This window comes from Erythrolamprus reginae, unplaced genomic scaffold (genome assembly GCF_031021105.1).
Source record: "Erythrolamprus reginae isolate rEryReg1 unplaced genomic scaffold, rEryReg1.hap1 H_22, whole genome shotgun sequence".
NCBI lineage: Eukaryota > Metazoa > Chordata > Lepidosauria > Squamata > Dipsadidae > Erythrolamprus > Erythrolamprus reginae.
Window position 1 is genome coordinate 180,172 of NW_027248476.1, and position 25,806 is coordinate 205,977.

At 39.4% G+C, this 25,806-nt stretch overlaps 1 protein-coding gene across 3 annotated transcripts in view; it reads left to right on the forward strand.

Moving 5' to 3' along the window:
• The first annotated feature begins 7,804 nt into the window (after positions 1 to 7,804).
• Positions 7,805 to 25,806, forward strand: part of LOC139155486 (choline transporter-like protein 5) — a 208,151-nt gene continuing 190,149 nt past the window's right edge. For all 3 annotated transcript variants that reach the window (XM_070730636.1, XM_070730635.1, XM_070730633.1), the window contains exon 1: positions 7,805 to 8,198. In XM_070730636.1, the coding sequence (XP_070586737.1) occupies positions 8,162 to 8,198 (37 nt within the window). In that variant the 5' untranslated portion in view covers positions 7,805 to 8,161. The remainder of the gene's footprint in view (positions 8,199 to 25,806) is intronic.

The window sequence follows — 25,806 nt, forward strand, 5'->3', positions numbered from 1 at the left end:
TGTTACTATGTTAGCTATCGCAGTAGTCAATAATATGTTTATAATTTATTATGTATTTTTAACATAAAAGCTTATTAAACTATACATGAATTATATAGATTTACATTTTTCCAGTGCCCAAATCCTTCTAAGGATGGTGGTTACCAGTAGCTGTTGCTGTCAGAATTAGGGATGGAACTTGGGGTATTCTCTAATAAATTGAAGGTGAAGGGAAGATGGAGCAAAGGGGAGAGGATAACTGAAGGTGAAGCATCTGCATTACTTTAGTGAGGGAGAAAAAAAGTAGACTGATAAAAAAGAGGAATGCGATTGGGATAATCAAGAAGATTCCAAGTGGAAGACTATCATCACAGGAACTGATAGTGAGTGGTACAGGGTTCAATAGCTTGAATGCAATCTTGTGGGATATTCCCCTTATATTAGAAATATAACCATTGGTTACCAGGAAAGCTCTAGAGAGTGGGGGGGCAGCAGCCTTGGTAACTTTAAGTCTTGTGGACTTCAACTCCCAGAATTCCCCAGCCAGTCATGTTGAAGAGAATTGAAAGAAACTGAAGTCCACAAGTCTTAAAGTTGCCAAGGTTGGACATCCCTACTCTGGATCCTGGGAATTGAAGAATTTGCCGCAGAGGTACACAGCCTCTTGGTCAGATTGTGGAGGGGCAGTTGTGCCAACTCTTTCCCCCCACCCCATCCCAGTACAATTTTTTAAAAGTTCCATTCCAAGCATATTTGAAGGTAAGATTGTTAAAGTACCTATTTTGAAAAACAAGGAGAAACAATTCTAATTTTAGTTAGAAACCATTATAAAAGCAATTTTGTAATACAATGAATCCCACTACACTAGTAAAACAACAGTAGGCTATTGTACACATACACAAAACAATTTACTTGTATTCGGAATTTGAAAACTATACAGAATTATGTAGACATTATTTTATTCACCCTTCTTAAAAATTGAGAATCCAAATTTGCTTCTTTCCCATATGACATTAAACTACAATTTCATTTTATGAGCATGAGACATGATTGATAATTCTTCCTTTCTCTGCTGCATAGTAATGAGAGGCCCCAAAACTTATTTCCTGCTAATTTATTGTTTCTCATTATATCCAAAATGGGAATGGGTTTATTGAAACAAGGCACAATTATTAACATTGACCTCTTCCATTAAATCATAGTTCATACCATGGTCTCTCAAGGTTCAGATACAAAGAGCTGAAAATTGAAGTAAAAACTTCCAATCTCCATGCAGTTGTGCTGGAAAGAAATGGAGATTAAAGCTTTCTCGTGTGATATATACGAAATATATTTTAGTGCGGCATTCAAGGTCAGGCTATTCTTATCAATATGTACTCCAATCCAGAAGTGAGTTCCTACCAGTTCTAACAGGTTCTTTAGAACTGTTAGTAGTTTGGTGATGATATCATGGAGTCAGTTAGGCTGATGTCGGTGTCGGTCCTACCATCTTGGATTTTGCTTCTGCACATGCACAGAAGCCAAATTTTGTTTCTATGCATGCGCAGAAGCTATTTTTTCATTGTGGGTGTGCCTGCATGTGCACAAAGCGCATACACAAGGGGCGATCCTGAACAAATTGGCAGCAAAAAGATCCAGAACCTACCTCTGCTCCAATCAATGTGTAAGCGGTAAAGAGAACATAGCCAAATAGCTACAAGGAACGAAGCTCAAGAACAGTACAGTGGTACCTCTACTTACGAACTTAATTCGTTCCGTGACCAGGTTCTTAAGTAGAAAAGTTTGCAAGAAGAAGCCATTTTCCCCATAGGAATCAATGTAAAAGCAAATAATGCGTGCGATTGGGGAAACTACAGGGAGGGTGGAGACCCTGTTTCCTCCCAGGAAATTCCTAGAGAGGCTCCATGGAGGCTTCTCCCTGCCTTTTCCAGTCCTGTTTCCTCCCAAAAGATTCCTAAAGCGGCCCTATGGAGGTTTCTCCCCACCTTTTCTGGCCCTGTTTCCTCCCAGGAGATTCCTAGAGAGGCCCCATGGAGGCTTCTCCCCACATTTTCTGGTTACAGTTTCAGAGGCTTGGGTTTGTAAGTGGAAAGTGGTCCTTGAGAAGAGGCAAAAAAATTCTTGAACACCTGTTTCTTATCTAGAAAAGTTCATAAATAGAGGCGTTCTTATGTAGAGATACTACTGTATATATTAGTCTCTGCTACTTCCTTCAGCAATTTCTGATTTATAGTAACCCTTATGGAACCTGGAATCTCCATAGCATGTGGCTCTTTCATCACTCTGTTGCAGCTCCATGTCACTCAATACATGTGTCACAAGCACCACCAATATGTAACATCCGCGGGTGCGGGATTTATTGAACTTTTTGACCCAACTGTTTTTTTTCTGAGTTCAAAATCTTTTTATTGCATGCAGAAATTTAAAAAAAAAAATTTTCTGTAGCAGTTCATTGATTACATAAATGCAACACACTACAGTTTTTTTAATACATAGCATAAAGGTAAAAAACAGTATATGACCTGAGTGTTATCTTCCTTTTAGATGTCAAAAGCTTTTTGTGGCTCCCCGTGTTTTCTTTTCTGTGGGAAATGGGTCCAAATGGCTCTTTGAATGTTTAAAGTTTCCGACCCCTGTCTTAGGTTATGGTGATAGTAATTTATTTGGGAAATTGTTTTGTTTTGAATGTATTGATACACATTTCTTGAAAGAGAGACATCTGAATTGTGTATTTTAAAAAATATAATTCAACATGGAAGGATGCATGTAATTATTGCCAAGGACAATAAGATAAAAGGAAGCTAACTATTTTCAAAGTCAAATGAAAGATAGTTCCAAAATTCATTTAACATATACTGTAGATGAAACCTTATAATGAAAATAGCTTCATTATAAAATTGTAGAGCAACAGTAGAGGGCACTCTAGCAGGAAATTGCACTCACAAGTGAAGCTAATATGCTGTATATTCTACAATATATATCAGCATATATATAGGTTTAATAGAAATAATAACAGTTATACATGATTCAATATATTTAGAAGAATAATACTGACCATAGTTAAATAAATAGCAATATTCAGATGATTTCAGATACCTTTGCATATAGTAGAGATTCTTTCATTTAGATTCAGGCAAAGCTTGTATGTTACATGCACATATTCAGAAGATTAAAGGATGCAGAGCTTCCACCAGGAAGAATAAAAAGGAATTTCAATGTAGAGTCCAAAAGTTCAAAGCATCCAAGCACCATTTCCTTACAGAAAAATACTTTAAGAAATTTATTATATATCCAATACACCAAATATAACATAGCACAACTTGGATAAGTTTATACTGGTTTGATGAATTGAGCATTTGATACATAGAGATCCTGTGACATTTGCTTGCCTGAAGTAGGCAATTGGAGTCAACCATTCAGTAATGAAAATAGAAATACTATTTGCAGTTTGCTGTAATTCACATAAAAGAATCACCAATGTAATGAAATATGGTCATAGCAGTTGTTACCTCACAATGCTTGCAATGGCAAGCATTGCAATTATGTTATCACTAGGTATTTAGTTTTGTTTCTAATTGTAAAAAATAGGGATGTAGATTAAATGACAGTATCTGTATGCAAGAGGAACTAGCAGCTAATTTAGCCGATCTTGAATTTTGTGGGAGTAAAATCAATTACACTTATAGGCAGAGAATTCAATAAAGAGTAATAAAGAGATTGTGAAAAAAGAGATGGAATGGAATGGTTGCAAAAAGGAAAAGATGTGATTTCCTGGTTCACAGAAAAATAAAATTTAAATTATTAATGGGCAGAAGTTAGTGCAACCATAAAATCAATGAAGAAAATCAGGATTTTGGTGCATTTGAAAGTGGGTTCAATTTCTCATCAAACCTTCTTATGTTACACAAAAGCTCATATATTTTTGAACTCAATCCTTATTTAGATGGATATTTCTCAGATCTGGAAAGTACAAGTATAAATGATTACCGACAATTGCATTCTTATGGTTAAATTAAAGTAATGGGCAGAAGTAGGTTCCTCCTGATTTGGACTGGTTTGTCCGAACTGGTAGAGACTCACTAGTGACATCACAATGACATCATGGAAACAGTTCGATTGGTGCCAGTCCATGGGCATCACCATCTTATTTTGGGGGGGGGGGGTTTCCAATTTTTTTTCCTCGCATGGCACAGGAGGAAGCAAACCAGTAGCAAGGTAAGTTAGAACCCACCCCTGGATAGTATCCTACTTATAAATTGTAAGGTGCAAAACGCAGTCTTTCTGTGAGAATACAAGTACTGTAGTTCAAAATAAATAGACTCACTAATACATACAGAGAGAAAATGTAGCCAAATGGAAATTCAAAACAAGGAAGAGAGTATATATCTATATTCTTATATTTTGCACATTACTGCTTATATCCATTAAATGTACCTGAAGGGTGGCAATTTTAGACTTTCGGAACGCTAAACATTTAATTCAATTTTGTTTTTCTCAATTCCAAAAGCAACTCTGAGCTTTCTCAACTGACGATTTATTATGGCATAAACTTTCCACAGATTAAAGAAAGCTTATAATAAAATTTGTTAGTCTTTCAAGTTGAAAGGGAATAAAGGAGGGAGAGAAAGAAAGTGTGAGAGATAGAAAGGATAGGGAGAAAGAGGGAGGGAGAGAAAGGAAAGAGAAAGAGAGGGAGAGAAAAGGAATGAAGGAGGGAGAGAGAAAGAGTGAGAGATAGAAAGGATAAAGAGAAAGGGAGGGAGAGAAAGGGAATGAAGGAGGGAGAGAAAGAAAGAGAGAGATAGAAAGGATAGAGAGAAAGAGGGAGGGAGAGAAAGGAAAGAGAGAAAGGGAGGGAGAAAAAGGGAATGAAGGAGGAAGAGACAGAAAGTGAGTGATAGAAAGGATAGAGAGAAAGCGGGAGGGAGAGAAAGGAAAGAGAGAAAGGGAGGGAGAGAAAGAGGGAATGAAGGAGGGAGAGAAAGAAAGAGTGAGCGATAGAAAGGATGGGGAGAAAGGAAAGAGAGAAAGGAAAGAGGACAGAGACAGAGAGAAAGGAGGGGGAGCGAATTATGGATGTCAGAACTTGCGCATGCGTGATAGCGTGCGCCCACACTTTATTTATTTATTTATTTATTTATTGAGTTCTATGCCGCCCAGTCCCAAAGGGACTCGCTCAGACACTATACTTTTCCGCCCACACTGAAAAAAAATTAGAGGGAACACTGCTTTCAACTCCTAGAGTGCTTCTTTACCTGATACACATCGCTTGAAGTTAGATTAGCCAATAATCTATAATCTATAAACTATAATTGCCTAGGCATGCTCTGCATTGGGCAGACTAATGACTAACGTGTAGAACCAATGTGGAATAAGCCTTGCTACAAAGCTCAAAATCTACCTAGTGCTAACTACCTTGTTGTATGCCAATGAGACCTGGACTGTATACAGGAGACATGTTAGACAATTGAACCACTTCTATATGACCTGTCTCTGTAGAATTCGGATGATCCGGTAGTAGGATAAGGTGGCTGACACTGAGGTCCTCTCCAGAGCAGGCCTGCCATCAATTCCCACCCTGCTGATGAAAGCCCAGACACACTGGGCAGGCCACGTTGCTAGGAAGCCAGACCATCGCATCCCTAAACAGCTCCTCTATGGTGAGCTGTCTAAAGGAAAGCCATTGCATGGGGGACAAAAGAAGCAATACCAAGACACATTGAAAGCCTCTTTCAAGTCCCACAATATCGACACCACCTCCTGGGAAACCCTGGCACAATATTGACCAATGTTTTTATTTATTTATTTATTTAATTTGTCATACAAATATAGTATTGTATTGTACTATGTTTAACCTAATATAAGTATAAAGTAGAGATAGAAAAGATAAAGAGACATTAGGACAGGAACGGTAGACACTTATGCACTCTTAGAAAAGGGGAGAGGTCTATTGTAGATAATGTAAGGCTGAATATTTTGGGATTGGGGGAAGAAACAACAGAGTCTGGTAGTGATTTCCAGGCGTCGACCCCTCTATTGCGGAAATCGTATTTTCTGCAGTCTAGTTTGGAGCGATTTACATTTACTTTGTATCTATTGCATGCTCTTGTGTTGTTGTTGTTAACGGTGAAGTAGTCACTAACAGGGAGTACATTGTGACGTGACACATGCTGATTCACCAAGGCTGCTAGACATCTGAGGCCAGAAGAACATTCATAGCAAAAGAGAAGCGAACACTCCGCAAAGCCAGAGCTGCAAATGCTGCACAACACGTGGCAGAACATTTTGTGCCTGTATAGGCCTTAACAGCCACCTGCGGACGCATGTACGTACAGCCAGTGATGGGCTACCAAAATTTTTACTACCACACTGTGGGCGTGGCTTATGCATTTTGTTTCAACATCTTTCAGTGCAAACTGGGTGCTCTGGGCTAGAGCTCCAAATTTTGCTACCGGAACTGTGTTCCTGACCGTTCCCGTAGGAGCCCATCACTGCCACAACACATTAGATGTCAAGATCCCCTTCAAACATCATCAAACTATAATTCTCTCCTCCCCCGCTTAATCTGAAATACTTAAAAAAAAAAATCAGGAAAGACTTAATGAACTCAATCTGTATAGTCTGGAGGACAGAAGGAAAAGGGGGGACATGATCGAAACATTTAAATATGTTAAAGGGTTAAATAAGGTTCAGGAGGGAAGTGTTTTTAATAGGAAAGTGAACACAAGAACAAGGGGACACAATCTGAAGTTAGTTGGGGGAAAGATCAAAAGCAACATGAGAAAATATTATTTTACTGAAAGAGTAGTAGATCCTTGGAACAAACTTCCAGCAGACGTGGTTGGTAAATCCACAGCAACTGAATTTAAACATGCCTGGGATAAACATAGATCCATCCTAAGATAAAATACAAAAATAGTATAAGGGCAGACTAGATGGATTATGAAGTCTTTTTCTGCCATCAGTCTGCTATGTTTCTACATTTCTAAATAGGCAAGCGCCACCCAAGGAATCGAACCCCATTTATAGAATTTTGTCAAGGCCTCTTTTTGATAGCAAATGGAAGAATTCACCTAGCGTGTAAAGAGGAAAAAAACGGGACAATCAGCACGAAAGGCTGAGGACAGCTCCGGAATCAGAAAAAAATATACAATGAAAACTTTCCTCGGGCAATTTTCCAAGGCGCAGATAAAGACCTCCCGGGTTTTGCATCGGCCAGAAGCGGCCGGTTCTGTCGATCCGTCCCCAAATTCACTTCGCTCCAAGTCATCCCCTCTCTCTCCCCCGCCGCCACGAAGTTGGATATAAAGATTTTTTTGAGATTCCCTTCGGCCCGCAATGCCAGGGCCGCGTAAAGGCAAGAAAATTCGCCCCGCCCCCGATTGGAACTCCCTCCCTCAATTTGGGAACAACAGTGCCAACGGGAACGGAGAAATGGGGATGGTGGATCTCCATCGGGGACCGAGACGCCTTTGATTCCCATCCCCACCGGCAGCCCTGCAAGCCAGCCCGAAGCTACCGCGCGGGAGGGGGGGGGGAGGTTAGGAAGGAGGAGTGAAGTTCTTGGTCTCCCGCTCCCGCCTGAAGTTCGGCAGCCGCTCTTCTCTCTCCCCACCTTCCCGTGCGCACGAGGGGGGCGGAGCTTGCGGCGCCCTCCCGGGGCCGTCGGTGCGCTCTGGCTCGCTGCATACGGATCGAGGGGCGGGCTGAAGCCTTGGGGGGCGGGCGGGGGGGAGCGGTCCCGCGTGCCCCCTCCCCCTGCTACTCCGCATGCCTGCCAAGGCCGAGGGAGCTTTTTTAGCAACTGCGGCTGCCACAGCGCTGCTTTTTTTTTTTTTTTTTTTGGCCACCTCTCGCTCATTCTCCCGCGGCGGCTGTTCTGCCTCGAACGGGAGGCACAAAGGGGGGGGGAGCCTGTTGGGGGTGGGTGGGAGGGCGCTCGGGGGGCCACCAGAGAAGTGCAGCGAGAAGAGGAAGTAGAAGAGGAGGAGGAGAAAAACAAGCACCTGGGGCTCGCGGCTGCTCGCCTCACCGCCGTTCTCTCTCTCCACCCACCCACCCCAAAAAAACACCCCTCCGCCCGCCTCTCATGCCATTACAGCAACAAAGAGCACGCTGAGCGGCGGGGCGGTAGAGGCGCCTGGCTCCGGAGCTCCGTCAGCCCAGAAGGCGGCGGAGGACCATGGCTAGGAAAGGGGACCCCGCTGTCTCTCCTTACGGTAAGTCTGAAAGAGGAAAGGGCAGGTGGCCGGCTGGCCAAAGCACAGCAGCGCGGGCTGAGTGAGGGGCGCGCGCTCGGCGCCGCAAACCTATTCCGGGTAATTTGTTTTTTGTGGCCTGTTTTTAACCCCGGGGCGTCCAATTGCCTGAGATGTTTTATTATTATTTTTATTTGCCTGGGGTGGGAAGAGAAAGCCAAGCGAGGGAAGAAGCCCCGTTCCGGCCACCACCACCCCCGTTCCCCGCTTCCTCCCCTTCTTCCGCCGAGGCGGCTTGTTGCTGCGTCCTTGAGGAGGTCGGAAAGTTGGGGCTCGGGCTGCGCGAAGCGGGGGAGGGCGGAGAGGAGGAGGAGGAGAACTCCGGTGCGTTTCGCCCTTTCCTCTCTGGCGCGCGGGCTCTCGGCTGCAGCCCTGAGGCGGCGTTTGGGGGGGGGGGGCAGGTGCACCCGCGCAGCTTTGTCTCCCCTGGGAAATTGTTGGCCGGTTGGGACCCGAGAGGACTGGGCAGGCGTGGGCCAGAGAGAGGACAAGGCTTGAGGCGGGAGGTGGTGGTGGCTCTGAGGCGAAGCGGCGCCTGACTGAAGAGGATGGCGGGGCAGCGCTTCTGGGGTGGGTTGGTCGCGAGATAAACAAGCCAAAAAAGCAAGGCTTGGGACGCCTTGCCTGCCCACCCACCCCCCCGCCTTTGCACTGACTGGATTAGAAACTATTCCTGTTGAATGTTACTATCGAGGAGTTGGGGGTGGCAATAAATCCGGGGGGGGGGTGTACGGCAGAGGCGAGGGAGATGAAAGGGGGCCGGGTTAGGGGTCAGGACAAGAATCTTTTAGGCGGGGAAAGCGAGGGGTTGAATTTGGAGGGGACTGAGGGGACTCGTGACTCTTGGGGAACAGCCCCTTTGGGGACTTGAAAAGATCTTAAGAGCAGTTCTGGAAGCAGAAGCGATAAAAAAAATAAAATAAAACCGTTGTCATTCACAGCCACTTTTTCTGGGTCCAGACAAAAACAGCTAAGCCTTCTTTGCTCGTTTATTTAAGGGTTCCTTAAGGGAGGAATACATGGGTGTAAAAAGCTGGGATGCAGTAACTGCTCCAGGCTCCATGTGGACATCCTGTTGTGATTTGCAGTTCAGAGGCAGGGTAGAGATAGATGGATGCTCTGTGTGATTTGCAAGGTAGATGGGTCTCCTCTTCAGTGCCACCACTAAAACCCAATTTAGATTTTAAATTTTTTCCTTCTGTCCTCCTGGTTCAGTACCAAAAGCTGTTTTGTGCCAGATATTTTCTATTTATATTCGACTTTGAAATTTGGATTTAGTCAGCAAACAATGCATTCTGGTTCACTGCAATAGGAATGACCATATGGGATACTATTCAATCATGTTCTGGGGTTTGTAGATATTTTTTTAAAAAAAATATTAAAACATGCTCAGGATTTGTAGATGTTCAAAGTGATCAATGGATTTTAAAGATGATTGTGGGGTGGGTATAATGGCATATCAAAAGTGAAAAGGAAGGCACAAAAATGTAGTAGTCATTACTAGTTTTTCTTTGGGTGGAAGAAAGGGAAGCAACTATTTTATCAGAGTTTTCTCAGTGGTTCATATCCTTCTTTGTTCACAATGACAAGGCATATTTCAGCTATTTGATTGCATACCATATAACATCTTACAAATAATACCTACAGTGTTGCCTGTGTAAGTCTTGAGATCAATACTGGGGTGGGGGGGAGAGAGAAGCTAAAATAGATACATTTTTATGAGTCCTATGTTATGATATATAGTAATCTTTTTTTCATGAGCTCTAATTATGTACATGAAATGCATACAAATAAGAGCTGAGTTTTCCATAAGAATATAAATATGTCTTATGAATATAAGGCACTACCCTTGTATTTAATTGTTTTTTATTTTATTTTTATCCTGCAGTTATTTTTACAACTCAAGGCAGTATGCATAAACATTCCACCTCTTATTTTCTCTTTACAACTCTGTAAGGTGAGTTGAGCTGAAAGGGAGTTATCTAGCAGGCATTCATTCACACATATGGGAAAACTGGAGCTCACAGTCTTCTAAGGTCTAATCCAGAGCCTTAATCACCACTATAAGTAGCTCTTGACCTTTCATTTAGTGAGCATTCAAAGTTGCAATGGTACTGAAAAAAGGAACTTATAACCATTATTCATATCCATGACCATTGCAGCATCCCTATGTGATCAAAATTCAATCACATGGTAATTGGCATTTATTTATGATGGTTGCAGTGTCCCAGGCTATGTGATCACCTTTTGCAACCTTTGGACAAGCAAAGGCAATGGGGAAGCCAGATTCACTTAACAACTATGTTACTAACTTAGCTTCTGTAGTAATTCACTGTGAAGGCAAAGAAGGTCATAGAATGGGGCAAAACTCATTTAACAATTCTCTTGCTTAGCAACAGAAATTTTGGGCTTAGATATACCATAATCACAAATAAAAGACTACCAGTACACAAAATTGGCTCTCAGTTATACAGTAAATAAACTACAGATAATCCTCAACTTACAACCATTCATTTAGTGACGTTCAAAATTGTGATACAACTTTCACATTTATAATCATTACATGATCCTCATAATCATGTGATCCACAGTGGCGCACTGCAGGCTATTTCTGCTAATCACCCACTGCCAGCAGTTGGGCAGGCAGAATGTCACCAGGCTCAAGGTTGACTCAGCCTTCCACCCTTGTGAGGTTGGTAAAATGAGAATCCGTCTTGTTGGGGGCAATATGCTGACTTTGTAAACCGCTTAGGGAGGGCTGTAAAAGCACTGTGAAGTGGTATAAAAGGCTATGTGCTATTGCCATCAGAATTCAAATGCTTGGCAACTGGTTCACATTTATAATCGTTGCTGTATCCCAGAATCATGTGATCACCTTTTGCGACCTTCTGACAAGCAAAGTCAGTTAGAAAGACAGATTAATTTAATCATCATACTAAGTTAATAGATGCAGTGTTCACTTAACAACTGTGTCAAGAAAATGAGAGCTTGCTTAACAACTGTCTCACTGAGCAATATAAATTTTGGGCTGAATTGTGATAAGTTGAGGACTACTTGTACTGATGCATACTTTGACAAAGAGTGCTTCTTAAGTGCACTAGTAGGATATTTTTCATTACTTTCTAACCTTTAACTGGATAACCAGGGACTGAACTACTGAGTTTTGTTTCTTCCCTATCATTTGAATGAAAAAAACATGCAATATCTATTTATTATAGAATGAGGCCAGCGTATGGGAGATTCCTGTGTATTTATTAATCAATTTTATTTATTAACCGCATTTGTATAGCAACCCATCTCACAAAACACAGCCTGGCTTGTACATAAAATTCTGTACAACCTGAAATAATACAGTGTACAAACAACCAGTTTGTGCCATGTAGATTCACAAGAAAACCATTCAACTAGAAAGTGTAGCAATTTAATGAAGAGTCTTCTGTCACTTAGCAACATTTTGTTTTACTCTAGATTCTCCTTTTCCTATTCTTTCCCATAATTCATTTTGCTCTGTACCTATAATCTACAAAGGATAACTCTAATAACAATGTTAGTTTTAAAAGACACAATGTATTTACATTTCTTCTGCAACAAGTTATTAGGATTGCCTCTAGAAATTGTGACATGGCTTTTTTTAGTCTCGGGTGTATGAATGTGTGCTGGATAAGAAAAAAGATGCTGTCTATGACTGCCTGGCAGAAATCCCACTCTTTTTTAAAAAAACGTGGGCCATGTGCATCGCACACATAAAAACAGGGCAAGGCATTGATCACATAGTTGAAGCTGCCATCTTATTTTTATGGCCGGGGTGGCGCAGCAGGTAGAGTGCTATACTGTGGGCCACTGAAGCTGACTGTAGATCTGCAGGTTAGCAGTTCAAATCTCATTACTGGCTCAAGGTTGACTCAGCCTTCCATCCTTCCGAGGTGGGTAAAATGAGGACTCAGATTGTGGGGGCAATATGCTGGCTCTGTTAAAAAGTGCTATTGCTAACATGTTGTAGGCTGCCATGAGTCTAAGGAGAAGAGCGGCATAAAAACCAATCAAACAAATAAATAAATGGCCTCTTCCTTTGTTGGAAACCTTTGTTAAGTTTGGATACCTTTGTTAAGTTTGATCTTTAGCAGGTGTGGGGACTACACACATATGTATTTTCCCAAAAACATGACCTACCCTGAAAATAAGCCTTAGCCCAATCTTCATGCCTACGCCTAAAATAAGCCCTACCCCCCCCCCCCAAATAAGTCCTGCCCACCATCTGGTTGTACAAGTTGGGGCAATGCACAGGTGTAAAAGTCAAGCTAGGGCAGGGTGGGTGAGTTGGAGATGCCCCATGTGCCCCGCAAGGGCATACTTTAGGACCACCACAGTCAGGCTTCCCATGGCCCCACACTGTTGCGCCACTGCCTGATTGCTTTTGCAACCAGTTGTACCTGAGTTTGTTGCAGTGGTGGAGCCGCTCTCAGAAGGACACCGTGAGGTTTATCGTGCCAGTGGAGTTGCTCACGGTAGAACGCCATGAGGCTTGTCAAGCCGGTGGAGCAGCTCATGCATGTAACGGCACAACACACCATGCAGCATACTGCCACAAGCAGCTGCACCGGCACAATGAGCCTCGAAGCGTCCTTCCAACAGTGGCTCCACTGGTACAACAAGCCTCATGGCATCCTTCCAAGAGTGGTTCCACCAGTGCATTGAGCCTCGTGGCCTGCCACTAGTGGCTCCATCAGTGAAACAAGACCTGAGCTCCAGTGTCCCAGAAACAGCAGGGCCAGCAGGCAGGGAGAGTTGAGCACAGGACTTCGAGAGCTTGGGTCATTATAGACAGTGGGACAGAAGGTGGGACAGGCAGTAGCAGTGCTCTGGCTCCCATTGTGCTTGCTGCCTCCTGCATTTTAAAAAAGTAAGACCTCCATGGAAATAAGACCAAGTGCTTATTTGGGGGCCCAAAAGAAAATAAGACAGGGTATTATTTTGGGGAAAATATGGTATTGGTTGGAAATATTTAGACTTTTTAACCAACATACCTGAAGAATAACAGAGTGGGGAAGACTGAATCAACATGAAATACACCAAAAGGTCTTAAACCCAAATAGTAAACCATTTTGCTACCAGAACAGGATGCTAAGAACTATTATGAAGTAACTAGTGAATAAATAAATTAGCTAATGCTTAGAAATCTTCCCATGGGGTTATAATGCAGGTTACTTGAGAATGTCTCCTTGAAATAATTAAACTCAATTTCAGATGTAAGTGGATGACTTTATGTTTTATCTTGCAATTTTTTCAGCCTCCTTTTTTGTTATATGCAAATTTGAAAAAGCAATTTGAAATGTTGTTTCACAGATAATTTTCTAGCTCTTAAAGGGGAAAAAAGATAGAAAGTGCAGAGATTTTCCAAAGTAAAATGAGGAGTTAATCTTGCTTTGATCTTTGCGGCAAATAGATGTCAAAATCTCTAACTCTGAAAAATAAGACAACCTGCCAAGCACCACTTGTCATATATTTCAGAGATAAAGGCATCATTATCCATGATTAGTAATAATTTTCTTTTCATTTTCTTAAAACTCAGATTAATGTGTAACGCAGAGGGCTGTCATTTTAAACCCTCTTCTAACTAACCAAAATAACATAACTTCAATTGTATCTGTAAAAAGGCAAGGTTAGGGACAATTTCACAGGAAAAAATGGTCTATGTGGTCTCTAAGAATTGATATTGACTTGATGGCATATAATTAACTTTAAGGAACGAAATTCAAAATAACCAATGATACTTGCCTCACTTGACCTAATCACTGAGGGTACATAATACTTCAGATTCAAAGTTTTAAAAAACTGTGTCACAGCATCTGGGCACAGCTGTAATACTTGTGGGAAACTGCTTAAAGTGGCCACCCGCTGTCCTCTGAAATACCTTTTGGCTTTGTTAAAGTGCTGCAAAGCTAATTTCTTCAGTATCTATTAACATAAATTTGAATAATAAGAGAAATCAAAATATGTAATTTCATACGAATATTTCTTCTTTTCATTGTTTCTGGACATAGGACAGAAAGGCTTAGAATTTAGATTCATCCAAGTGTCTAATAATAAAATCTTGGCAGAAGGTTGACAGTGCTGCAAATCTAGCTATATTGTACCCATTATCTAGCATTGTCTAATCCCCCCTCTCCGACTCTTTAGATGCAGCTGTCAGTGTACAGAGAGGATCCTCCCACAGATGATAGTAGCATTTTAAAAAAAGATAATCTGAAAGGTACAGGCACAGCAGAAGCATAGTTTACTTTTCAAAAGGAGCATTCTGTATAATTTGTTAATTACCACCATTTATTGATTTCTTTCTATTGTTTATAGTCATTGAAATGAGCTGTGTTGCAAACAGGCCACAGAGCTTCAGCTAAACCATTCATAATTTTTTGTTGGCTGTAACTAATGACTTTCCTTCTCAAGTTATTACTGTGACTGTTGGCTGACTCTTTGGATAGCACTAATTTGGTGCTTGTCTAGCTATCTAGAATGCAAAGCAGTCAATTGATATCTGAGAAGATATGCACAAATAGCTTTTGTAAACCTGTAAAGATTTCCTTTATGTTCTCATTTGTGATCTATTGCTTATTTTAGACGCATATGTGTGCTTCAAATATAATACTTACCCAGAATGAGCATTGCATGCTGCAGTGCCTTAATATCCTTTAATTGTGCAATGTACTGCAAAATTTTCACTTGAGATAGTTACAGTAAAAATAAAATATGTTTTTGACAGAGCAAAGTTTTTAAACAATTAGCATTGTAACTGCTAGGAATATGGCATAATTATATGTCTTGTATTGCACATTGGTATAGATCGGGAGTTGGCAATCCTGGCTCTTGACCGTGGCTTTGGACCCTCTCCTGTGGCTCCCTGTTGGATGATCCCACCAATGGGTGACCCCTCCTCTCCCCCTCACTCCTCTCCTGGCTTGAGAAGGGAAGGGTGACTGCAGCAGATGGAGACTCACTCCATATTCCAGAACAGGAGCAAAATGCCCCTCTACTTGCCTCTTTTTCTGGCCGTGGGTTGGTGCTCTGGGGCCACTAGAGCCACTAGAGCCACTGGGGAAGACATGTGACTTTTCTCCATGCTGAGACACTGGCTAGGACCGCTGGTTGCAGTTGATGTTCCATATCGTAATGGGCTCCAGGAGGAGGGGACGCCATCTCCCCCATTGTGCAATGTGCTAGGTTTAAATGCAAGAGCAGCAATCAGCCATGGGGGTAGCAAGAGGAATATGGGGAGATGTGCCCCACCTGGTGTCTGAGGGAAAATCATGCATCTCCCCACATTCATCTCACCATCTCCATGGCTGTTTGCTGCTCTTGCACTTAAACATGATGCGCTGCACAATGGGGAGACAGCATCCTCTCCTCCACCTTTTGGAGCCATTACGATGCAGAGCATCAGCTGGGGCAGCCCAGCCAGTATCTCAGCATGAAGACAAGGGCTGCAAAAAGAGGCAAGTAGAGGAGCACTTCACTCCAAAGCAAGTCTCCATTCACTGCAGTCACCCTTCTCTTCTCAGGGCAGGGGAGGAGTGAGGAGGAAGGGATGGTGATGGGCTGGTGGCGGGGGGGGGGGGGAGGGACAACCAGCCCCAGTGGTGCTGCAGCAGGGAGATGAAAGAGCTTCATTTAACTGGGAACCTGAAATGACTCTTGATTTAAAATTAAATCAGATAGTAAAAATCAGGGAGTAGGGAGAAAGAGAGAGGTAGAGAGAAGTGAGACAGAAGATACAAAAAACAACTATTCCATTAAAAAAATTATTTGTATTCTTAAAAATATACATAGAGAAACATGAGTGGTGGACGGTACAACAAATTAGGTGCCTGTCTATAACTACCTTCATTTATTTATTTCAACTATTGTAATAAAACTATATTGGTTCAAATGTACCATAAATCAATTTAGCATCTGGTTTTTGAAATAAGTTTATGTGACAAAAACTGCATTATCAGATTGACTTATTGCCAATTGTGTAACAAAAGAAACATTTGACAGAAATTATGTACTTAACAAATATGTCTGATAATATATAATCAGTTATTAGTTTATACAGGATTGAAATGTTCATAAGTACTTATTCATAGTTAGCTCACTTTAATTCTGTAGCTAAAAGGAATGTAAATTATAGTGATTTTTTGTGTTTTTGCAGCTGGTTGAATTTTTTTTGCAAAATAGTGCTATCAAGTGCTATTTTTATATTCTTATGCCATTAAGGAAAGTTCTACCATGAGATGGATGTTTGTTTTAATTGGTAGTATAAATGGTGCCATGGACATCTGCATAGTATATTTAGTTGGTATTTAAAACATAAAGTACTTTTATGGTAGAATCTATTTTAAGGGAAGATTTTTTTAAACAGCTACTCAGTTTTTGTTAAGAATTCTATTGTGAACAATTTTAGATCAATAGAAGGACTATTGGAACTGAACATGGAGTTCTGTGGACAAATCCCAGCTGCACACTATTGCAAACTAGTCATGCTCTTAGCTTCAGTTCTCTATTATAAAATAAAAAAATGAAAAAGAATTGATTCATTGAGGTTTTAGGAATGCCAAAGAGCTTGTGGATTCCTCTTTTATCTCAATTTGACCATAAATCTAATTTTTATGTTTGGCATTATCAATAGACACTTGAAAGGATCAGTTGCCCATTAAAAAAAAATCAGCTGAGTTGTGAAACATTTTTGCAATACATTTAACTTTAGAGAACTGAAAAATAACAATCTGATATGAAAAAAAGGAAGGACTGAAAGTGACAATTGTCAGTTCAAAAATTCTCTCAGCTCATGCAGCAAGAGTAATGGCCTTTATTTTTTAATCGACCCTTTGGAAGTAATTAGGGATAAAATTATCTATACAAATTCTCTTTTAAAAATTTGTCTAATATTCTGCATTCTTAGAACAATTTGTTTTGAGGCCAATCTGAAAAGTTCAGTTATGCTTTCAGAGATATGTCATTACCAGGTTCCTCCTCAATGCCTTCACAGTGATAGAGCTTCTAATGCACTTCATTTACTAAAAAAGTTGGGATGCCTTCAGAGTAATGGTGGTGTCCTGCCGGTGTGGCTAATTGTATGCAGCTCTATGGCTCTGGTGCACAAATGCAGATTCGAGCACAATTTTACTTCCTGCACATGTGCGTCCCCGTGTGAGATTTTGCTACCTGCACAGGTGCAGGAAGCAAAATGTCTCTCAAACATGCACAATTAGCCATACTGTCAAGAGTCCACCACTGCTTCAGAGATATATTTACCTTGAAAATTGTATAGCATAGTCAAACATCAGCACAGGAAAATGTTTTATGGCATTTTGTATTACAGTATATCATAAACTGTTTTATTATGATTTTTATGTAATAAAATGTTTTATGAAATTTTCCAAAAGCATCATGGATCCCAGATTCTATAAGTTAGCCCATTTGATATATAATGGATCAAAAATGCTTGCCCGATGATGCACTTAAAGTTTAAAAGTTTTAGTTGCATGCAGATGGGCATTGTCAGAATTATTTATTTAATGTATGTACCATTGTTTTCAATACATTAACTCCTAGACAAAGTTTGCAATGTCTCCCTATGTAAATTTGATGATATACCCACAGTAAGGTACAAAAAAAATCTGTGATAATAAGATTTAGAAAAACCCAGCATTAAAAAGTAGAGATTAAATAATTAGGAACAGGTGCTTGGACTAGAAGCTACACAGAGAAAGATTCAAGGACATCATTGCATGAAATACTTTTACTATAGATACTTGAAAAACAATACATTAGAAAATCAGTAACTTGAAACTCTAGAATTTAAGCCCTATTTAAGTCCCCAGATTCAAATTTAGGTGTATTTTTCCTACAGTACTTTTACATTTTAATGGCTTGAGCACTGTTCAGAGCTCAATGGAAGAAGAGATTAGCATTTTGGCATTATTATTTTAACAGACAAGTTTGTCTCAGTTCTCTGAGTTTTTTTGCTCTCTGTTCATTTATAGAGCTGTTAACAACTATAATTAAAATGTCAGGGGGGGAAAATTCCCTCACTAGATTTTAGTTGCTGTACTGTAATATTAAGTTTTTTATGCAGGGAGGAACCAAAATAAAATCTGCTTTATATTAGATGTTTCCAAGTAGAAAATTAATGCTACTTATAGTAGCAAGCTTGTAAAACTGAGAACTCACCTCAGTTGGATAGTTGGACACATTTTGAGAACCCGTTATGAATAATGGGGGACTAGTCATAAAACTGTCCTTTTTCTGAGGAGATTGGTGTGCTTCCATTCATAGTATAGGACTCTAGCTGCTGACTATATTTAAATATTTATAATAAGCAAATGTGGCGATAAAAATGATGAAAAGTGCACTGCAGTATAATGATACAGATAATGGCAGTATTTTTGCTGTGGTATCACATGAAGTACGTTAGTCATATGGATTATAGTGCATCATGGTGACACACATAATTCTTCCTTTGCCTTTCCCTAAGGAGGATATTAATAAATGTATCATGTTAAAAATTATATTGTTCTGAGGTTTTATATTTGTTCACATCAGTATGGAATTACAAGGTTTTAGTAATTAACTAAAAATTACTTGTTATTAATTGCCATAAAGAAAAAAATGTCAAATATTGGGTTAGATGTTTGCATGAGGTGATCTAATGAGATGCAGTGACATTTTGGAAATATTATAATCTATTGTAAATTTATATTTTAGACATGTTTAAAGCATGGAATATGTAAATGTCTGGTATAAACTTTCAAAACCCATTATGCTGACAATGACTAACTTAATGGCTTTTTTATAAGGATGTAGATAGGGATACTGAAAGCCATATATCTTCTCAATAATATAGCATATTTGGTAATTCAAAATAAATTAGCACCTGGTATTAAAATATTAATTGGCATTGCAAATTATTTAAAATGACTAATTTAAATAATTTTGAGGCTCTCCTATATAATATATAGAATTTGGGAAACATTGCAGCAATGTACAGTATTAAGATATTGAATGCTTGTTATGAACTCAATTGTACAAAGAAAACAATAAGCAATAGTTTTATTATAGAAAATGGTTTTTGGGCACTTATACCGCTAAGCTATAGAGGTGGGAGGGAAGCTAAAGTCAGCATTTAACTATATGACCTTTTATTCATATTCCTTAAAACATATGCAGAAATCATAGCAAACTGGATCAAAATACAGAACGTTTATGACTGGACATGATCCCGAGAAGAGCTTAGCCATCTTACAACACTTTAATACATTAACTATTCCTATTTGTTTTCAGTTCAAAAACAGGAATTATGAAAAATACAGCTTCACTATAAGGACATTGTATTGTGCATTACATTGTAATTGTAAATAATCTGTGTTTGTGAAAGGGAGGGAGGGGAGGGAAAGAAAGAAAGATGATTATTTTCTTTCTTTCTTTCTTTTTTTCTTTCCCTCCCCTCCCTCCCTCCCTCCCTTTCACAAAGACAGATTATTTACAATTACAAGGTAATAATGTGAATTAATGAGTGATTTATGACAGAGATCAGTTAAAACAATTAATTGAATAAGAATCAAGGAAAAATTGATAAAGTAGGAATAGGGATGATGATGATGATGGAGAAGGAAGAGGAGGAGGAGGAGGAGAAGGAGGAAGGAGTAGTAGTTGTTGATTACAATTTGGTGTTAGGGAGGACTTTTTTGTCCATTTGTGGCTCCAGTCCTTCTAGCAATAAGTTGTAATTTTAAACAGAAACACAGATCTTTTAAAATTTTTCATTTGGAGTAATAGGTGATTTTCTGATTGTCAGGGTTAATCCAAGTTAAAAATCTAATCTATCGCTGAATCCACTGCATCCCCACAAAGAATTTTAACATTAACAAATTTAAATTCCATCTTCAATTTTTCAGTATAGTTGCCATGGCAACTACCGGTGTCTTGCTGGGTACAGAAGTACATAACTATTGTGGGACAGTGCTTTGGGAATGAATTGGAATCAGGTGGGCCAGGTAATGGTCTTTTACCTTGAGTGATTAAACATTAAGGTATGTTGTCTTATTCCATAGGGTTGAGCTTTTTCTCAAGTTGGAGTGCAGTATTCTTGTATATTAATATTGTATATTTTTCTCATAACAAGTTTTCATTTTTAAAAGGTGGGCAGATAAGCAGTATCAGAAATGTTGTTGAACACCTATTTAACTTAATTTAATTGACTTATATGCCACCCATTCCCATGGGACTCAGGGTTTTATGGGACTCATTGGAAGTAAGAATGACCACATTATAAATTTTGATTAATATTGCTCTTTTTCAGAGCATTTTTTTCATTTAAAAATATGAGTGAGTAACCCAATACTGTATATGGAACGTTCCTAATGAATATCAATATAATTTGGCCTTCCGTAAGTGGAAGGACTTCATTCTGATAAACATTTCTGCTTTTAAAATATATTTTGACTGCTTTTTCTGACATCCTGCATGCCACCCTTCCAAATGTATATGGTAGGGTAGGGTAGGATAGAGAATGATATGAACCTTGGGTTGGGTAAAACAGGAATCTGAGAGTAAAGATGGCTTTCTGTTGAGGATATTAGCAGCAGCAGCAGCTCCCAATTAATATGGGAAAATCTATATCCAGCTCTATATAACGCACCAGAAATAGCTGCACCTGCATTCCAGAAAAACAGATAATAACCATATGAATCTAGACTGAACACCGCAATTGTCTACAACTCAATTTCCCCCAATTTTTAAATGTAACTGTATTATTTTTTAAAATGAAACGTAAATAAGCAGGAAGAAAAAGAACTAAAAAATGACAAAATCAATAAAAAAGAAAGATAAAAATGCAAAAAGAAATAAAACCGAAAATGGACGACTTCCAACTTTCTTAGACAAAAAAAAAAATCAAATGCTTACTGTAAAGTTCACAAGTCTATTTTATTTCTCTAATTCCACGTAATTCTAATCAAATCCCAAAAATCAAAATTTCATTTCCTGCAGCTTTTTGCAAAAATTCTAAAAGTCGTTTTCTTGTGGAAATAAAATATATCTACCTGGCTTTATTCTGAATTTTTTTTTCATGGATTCAAATTTTTAATGCTCCTACATTTTGTACTTCTGCATAATAAAAGCTGCTTTTGTATTCCTCTATTGGACCTCCTTACTTTTGATTTTGAGTTGGAGAGCATAGACCTGTTTACAAATATTGTAGTTCTTGCCAACAGCAAATGTTGACTTACAATCTGTAATACTTGACAATAAGTAAGCTTGATGGCATAGCTCCAAATCTGGAATATACTGTATTAATAGCACAGGTCTACAAAGAATATTTTTGTAACCATCACAGTTGACCTTGTACTGATGTCAAAAATGTATATAGTTTTTCTGTAGCAGGTATAGTTTCCACAGAGCAGCATCATTATTATAAGGTATAGGACAGTGATGGCGAACCTTTTTTCCCTTGGGTGCCGAAAGAACATGCGTGCATGTCATCACGCATGCATGAGTGCCCACACCCATAATTCAATGCCTGGGAAGGGCAAAAATAGCTTCCTTTGCCCCCCCAGAGGCCCTCTGGAGGCTGGCTCCAAATGCTTCCCCGGAGCTGGGAGAAGGTAAAAACACCCTCCCCCATCCCTCCAGAGGATCTCTGGAAGCCAAAAACACCCTCCCAGAGCCTCAGTTGTGAGCCAAAAATCAGCTGGCTGGCACACACATGCACGTTGGAGCTGAGGTAGGGCAGCAGCTCGCGTGCCAGCAGATATGGCTCCACAGGCCACCTGTGGCACTTGTGCCATAGGTTCGCCATCACTGGTATAGGAAATATACTAGCGACATTAAGAAAACAGTAATCTACATATCAGAAAAAAATGCTTGACGTGAAGTGATGGTTTCATATTTACATTGTGAAGCAACACTGCTTTCAAACTTCTATGGAATTAATCAATAAATAATTATCAATATGCAACAAAATACTCTTGATTCAGTTCTTCAAAGAGGCCATTCATTCATTTTATTGGATTGTGTGGCTTTGCCCTGTCTTCCAAGGTCATCCCCACATACCATTACAAAAATCACCTCTGCAAGCTAGAATTTAAGGCAGTTGTAGTCTAATACATCTGGAAGAGACCATGTTTGGGAAGTCTGCTCCTGACAAAGAGCAGCTCATTAATTTATAAAAGGCATAGCATTATTGCAGAATTTTTCATTTATTTATTTTTATCCCGCCTTTATTATTTTACAAATAACTCAAGGCAGTGAATATATCCAATAGATCTTCCTCCTCCTATTTCCCCTAAAACAACAAACCTGTGAAGTGGCTTTGAATTGAGATGATTGATATTGATATTTTATGGGAAAAACATAGAAAAACCACATACATTGAAAATGTAGAAATAACATAATTACAAAAATGCTTCTATATTAGAAACTTTATGTGTAAAACTAAGCAAAACTAAGCATATTTTTTAGAATCAGCACATTGAACTCCATAAAACAGATATATTCCCTTTGCTGAGGATTTTTTGTGTTGACCAGTGTAATGTTTAAATATTCAAAAAGTGCAATAAAGACATTACAATTGTTAGAACATTTTTGGGTGGTCACCTTTAAATAATCACAACAATGGCATTTGCTAGTCAAATCTGTACATGGAAAAATACCAATTAAAATTATGGGTGTCTTATCCAGTGGTGAAAAAGTCTAGAATCTGAATGCACGGAATTAGAACTATAGGGAGTGACTTTACCTTTTTGGTTCTGTTCGGTTCATCAATATATTTCTTGGGGTTTTTTCAGGAATGCAGAAGGAAAATAGTATCATATACACCAGTGATGGTTAATCTTTTTGTTGTCACGTTCCGAAAGGGTGAACACATAAATGGAATGCATGTGTGATCCTTCTATGTGCCCCACCCTATGCATGTATGCGTGACCTCCTCAAATGTGTCCTGTGTCCTATGCATGCACAACTCATGAGCTCCCCTGTGCATGCATGTGTGACTCCCTGCATGCTCCTCACCCCATAGATGCACATGTGATCCCCACATATTTATGTGGGACCCCCCACCACTGCACATGCATGCGTATCTCCTGCATGCGCCCTGCCGCCTATACATGTGTGGCAGAGACCGAAAAACCAGCTGGCCAGTGGGAGGCATGTGCACATACGGGTTGGAATGAAGCTGGGGTGATGGCTCGCATGCCGGCAGAGAGGGCTTTGTGTGCCGTCTGTGGCATGTGTACCATAGGTTCATCATCACAGATATACACCATGATGTGAATTATGTAATGTACATCTTTTATATCTGTGCTGTCAAGATGAGACTAAGGCTAGTTGCAAACTATGCATAATATTTGTAATGATGTCATGATACATGAGGTCATTGTGACCCCTACCAGACATTTATACTATTTCAATTAAAATTACCTCATCTTTTCAAATTATCCATTTGTCCTTTACCTGGCATCAGATTGCTGAATTGCAAGTAAGCCTTCATCTCGGCATTTAATTTTCATTGTAAACTTCTCAGCGACAGTTGTCTTTAAAATGTTTTCTTATATGGATCTGATTATTATCTATATGGTAGTTCCAAAGATTCAGAAAGCTACAAAACAGCCTTTCTCAACCTTTTTGAAGTGTTGTATTCAGCTCCATAATAATAATAGTTAATGTAATCAAAGAAGTCAGCCTTAAGCTATAGAGAAGACAAGAGAAGTTAATATAAGATTTTCCTAGAGTGTAAATTGTTGTACAGGGCAGAAAGTAAACCTGAAGAAAAGCAAGAAGTACCATAACCAAGACAATGGTCAGGTAAAATGTGAGGCGGAGGGGGACGGAGAAGTGTAACCTCAGTAATTTGCTCAGACAAAATCCGTTTTAATTCTCATGAAGGTAAAAGGAAGGGGAGAGGCAACATATTCAGACTCGAAAGAATGATTTCAGCATTTCAAAGGAGAATAGAGTAGAAAACCAAAGACTTGCCTGCTAATACTAGTTTTATTATAATGTAATAATAACAGAATCTTAGACCAGCTTAACATTTTTAAACTCTGTTGTTCTCAGCTTAAATACTGGAGGTTAAAACATGAAGAATGGTTGTCACAATTGTGAATGCCTATTCTAAAGATAGAAGGACAAGAGACGATCTGATAACAGTATCCAGGGACTGCCATAGAGAAGAGGGGGTCAACCTATTGTCTATGTGAAGCAGTTCAAGAAGCAATGGATGGATACTAATCAAGTTTTATAATTAGGGTATATGTCTTCCTCTTATGTATAGCTCTCAATTGTATATCTACTAGGGATTATTTGTTTTTTAATTTTTATTTATTCTATTTTTATGCCACCCTTCTCCTTAGACTCAGGGCGGCTTACAACATGTTAGCAATAGCACTTTTTAACAGAGCCAGCATATTGCCCCCACAATCTGGGTCCTCATTTTACCCACCTCGGAAGGATGGAAGGCTGAGTCAACCTTGAGTCGGTGATGAGATTTGAACCACTGACCTACAGATCTACAGTCAACTTCAACGGCTTGCAGTACAGCACTCTACCTGCTACGCCACCACGGTTCTTAGTATTGCATTGTAACTAGGCAATGATTGTACTGTACTTCATTAGATCAGAGTTTACTTGCCTATCTGGTATGTTTGTTGGTTTTATATTTTGGCAGAGAAGTAAAAAACTGAAGTTGGTGCTTCATACTAGTGATATATGTAGCCATTAATGTACCACTGGTACAAATGCTAAATGTACCTCATGTACTTCATTGCTATCTGTTTTGAGCTAGTACATCTGTAGTTATCAGTCTCACACATGTGCCACCAAGTCCCAAAAAGCTTATCTGGATTGGTATGAATTTACAGTTTTGTGCCAAAGCTGTGCTTTCCAAGTATAAAATTATCTATTGTTTCAGTATGTGAAAGTTCATTACTTTGTGGCAGGAAGCAGAAATAATGTTTTAGTCTCTGTCAAGCTAATATTTACTTCTTATCAACACTGTTACAGATGCCACATTATTTTTTCATAAAAGTATTGGTATTTTTGTTTTACATTTATAATATCCCTATCTGAAGACACTTTGTGTAGAGGCAATTGGCAGATCTTTTGCTATAGCATATTCTGCTTTTTTATAATTCTGTTCCTTTTCTAAACATGAACGTCTTGTGGTGTGTAGGAATATCATTTGTTTCACCAGGAAGTATCTTCAAACCTAGCTATTAGGCCCTTTGTTTGGCTTACGGATCCTGAGATATTCGTGAATGTTGTAAGAAAAATTCCCAGAAAGCAGACCAACTTATCTTAATGCCCTTACAGCTCTATGGTATAAAGCTCTATTGATACAATGCCTTCAGAGTGCAACACCCAGGCATTTCTGGGCATTTGCAGACAATGAAAGAGGGCAGAAAACGGCTAGTGTGCAAATGGTATATGACTTTAGGTCAGCCAGTCATAAATTAATGTATACTCTCATCAGGACTGCATTGCACTGACGGACTCCATTGTATTTTGAATAGCCATCAAGCAGAGAACTATGTCAGTAATG